The sequence below is a fragment of the Pundamilia nyererei genome, unplaced genomic scaffold (genome assembly GCF_000239375.1).
Source record: "Pundamilia nyererei isolate P.nyererei 1_Seehausen unplaced genomic scaffold, PunNye1.0 scaffold00157, whole genome shotgun sequence".
NCBI classification, from domain to species: Eukaryota; Metazoa; Chordata; class Actinopteri; order Cichliformes; family Cichlidae; genus Pundamilia; species Pundamilia nyererei.
In genome coordinates, this window is record NW_005187558.1 from 1,437,444 (window position 1) to 1,439,908 (window position 2,465).

Genomic DNA, 2,465 nt, shown 5'->3' on the forward strand with positions numbered 1-2,465 from the left:
ATAATTCTTCTTGGATGGCTTCTTGTGGTCATATTAATTAGTGTAAACCTTTCCAGTAACTCTGAGATATTTAGAGAACCAAAATCTTTCACTTTGTTTTTCTTGTCAGACCGAGCCTAAGCCTGTGTCTGAGCCTGGTTTAATGCTATGTGCTGACACTTGTGGAAGGTCTATTTCTAGCCCCACACATCACAAAGATCTGGCACCTACGGGACACCTACTAACTGCTCTCCTTACATTCTAATCATTTTAGGTAACAAGATGTACTAGATAAACCCACACTGTCCAGAGAACATAACATTTCTCAGTAAGCAAGTTATGATTTGTCATAGAGATCATGCAAAGGGCTTTGTAAACCCCCACCACCCCCACCCGTTTTGTCCCCACTTACTGGTTTGTTTCTTCTTTCTTTCCCTGATTTTCTCTATAACTAACCACTGTCCTCTACCTACTCTATGGTTCTCATTTGTTTTTTATGCTGAGTTTAGGACTGCTCCTCTGTTACAGCTTCATCTGAACACTGAGGAATTCTGCTGTAGTCAAAGGATCTCAGTAACATCTGTGTGTGTACAGTATGGTTGTTTGCTAAGTGTTGCTAGTTTAGTTTGTCCCTTTTTCATAACGTACTTGCAGTAAAACATGAAGTTAATAGTGGTTCAGTGATTTTTGTGATGTAATCTTATATCAAATGGCCAGTTTGTCCTGTTTTGACAGTGTGACCATGTCAGCAGTGTTCTGTTTGGAAAGGTTTGCATTTCCCCTTATTCCTTATTAACCTGCAGCAACCGATAAATCTGTTTTGTCAGGGCTATTTTCAGTCAGCGCACACATGGTTTAGAAAGAGATGTACGTAAAGGATTATTGAAGAGGCCTAATCCCACCTTTACAGGTAATATAACAGTTCAGTCACACAGTTATATTGTGTGACTGACTGCGGTGTAATGAAACATCACATAGTCAGACACACAAAGTAAATATGTTACAGTAAAGAATTGTAACATCAGATTAAACAGTAACAGATTGTTTGATAGACTGTTAGACAGCTATGTGCTATATAGTTGTCCAGATAACAGTTCAAATCAATATATAGGTTGTTAGGAAACTCCAGTGAAGACTGATCTGTACACAAGGTCTAAGTTTTAAAGTGGGGAAAAATAAATATGTGCAGTAGTGCATGCAGCACCGTAGCAGCAGAGATGGTAGTGAACTGACTACAGCTTGTTCGTCTGCAACGAAGTTTCCTAACCAGTAGGAATTCAGAGGAACACGGCGGTGTGGAAAGTAGCACTGATGCCTTACAGCAAGAAGGTTCTGGGTTTGAATCCAGAATTCAGTCTGGGCCTTTCTGTTGATACAGCCGTGCAGCACGTTACACTTAACTGATGACAGGATTTCTCATTCGGCAGCTTCCTCATAGCTCTCACACATCCTTGCTAAGAGGAGTTTACATGCCTGAGCATAATGAAAAGCACCTTGCGTACATCCAGGAAACTCACTTCAGTTGCTGACTTTTAGAGAGCAAAAAAATTCTTGAGTTGGAGAAAACCCCGTAGGAACAAGGAGCACATGCACACCCCACACAGAAAGGCCACCCTCAGAAGCCTGGGTATCTGAACCCAGAACTCTGTTGCTGCAAGGTGGCAGTACTAGACCCGTGTATTGGTCGGGCTCTAGCATTGAGTGTGTGTCAGCAGTGTTTTTGTAGCCGCAGTATTAAAAATGACTAGGTATGTACATTTATAGTGAGGAGATGTGAATTCAGTTAGTTTATGTATGCACAGTGTGACTAAAATGTGGGAGGTTTATCTGTTACAGCAGATGCTGTGAAATCATCCATCCATCCGTTTATCCATCGTCTTCCACCTATCTAATTCAGGGTCGTGGGGGAGCTGGAGTCTATCCCAGCTGTCACAGGGCTGTGAAGTGTATATTAGAAAAATTACCACGTAAGGAAGTGGTTGGTATAGTGAAAGGAAACGCAGTGCAAACTGTTGTCAGCATGAACCCAATCAGCAGATCCTTTGTTTTTATCTTTCTGTTTTCTAATCATAGCACTGTTCTGTCTTCAGCACAAATGTATAATTGTACTATAAGAGAACCAAGAAATATAGAAGAAACACACTACAGCAGAGCCCTGGGGCTACGTCTACCTTATGTTGTTTTTTTCTCTTATTTGTTGACATTTGCTTTCATTGTTGCTTTGTGTCTCAGGCGCTGGTGCCCCGGAGTGAGGCAGGAAGACGGAGGACGACTTCTTTCTGTTTCATCAGCAGCAGGGGACAGGAGAGCGGAGAAAGATGCCCAAACCGGTTAGTACCTACATCAGGAATGAATGGTTCACTTACTAGAGTCATGTCATAGTTACTCCCTGTATTGTAGGGCTGCTCAATTAATCGAATTTTAATCACGATTACGATCTGGGCTTTCAACGATCATTAAAAATGACTGAGCCGATTATTAGCCCC

The 2,465-nt window shown here is 41.7% G+C and overlaps 1 protein-coding gene across 4 annotated transcripts in view; it reads left to right on the plus strand.

Moving 5' to 3' along the window:
* LOC102213137 (radixin) overlaps positions 1-2,465 on the plus strand; it is a 45,485-nt gene that overhangs the window by 12,731 nt on the left and 30,289 nt on the right. For all 4 annotated transcript variants that reach the window (XM_013913878.1, XM_013913879.1, XM_005745308.1 and 1 more), the window contains exon 2: positions 2,212-2,309. In XM_013913878.1, the coding sequence (XP_013769332.1) occupies positions 2,298-2,309 (12 nt within the window). In that variant the 5' untranslated portion in view covers positions 2,212-2,297. The remainder of the gene's footprint in view (positions 1-2,211; positions 2,310-2,465) is intronic.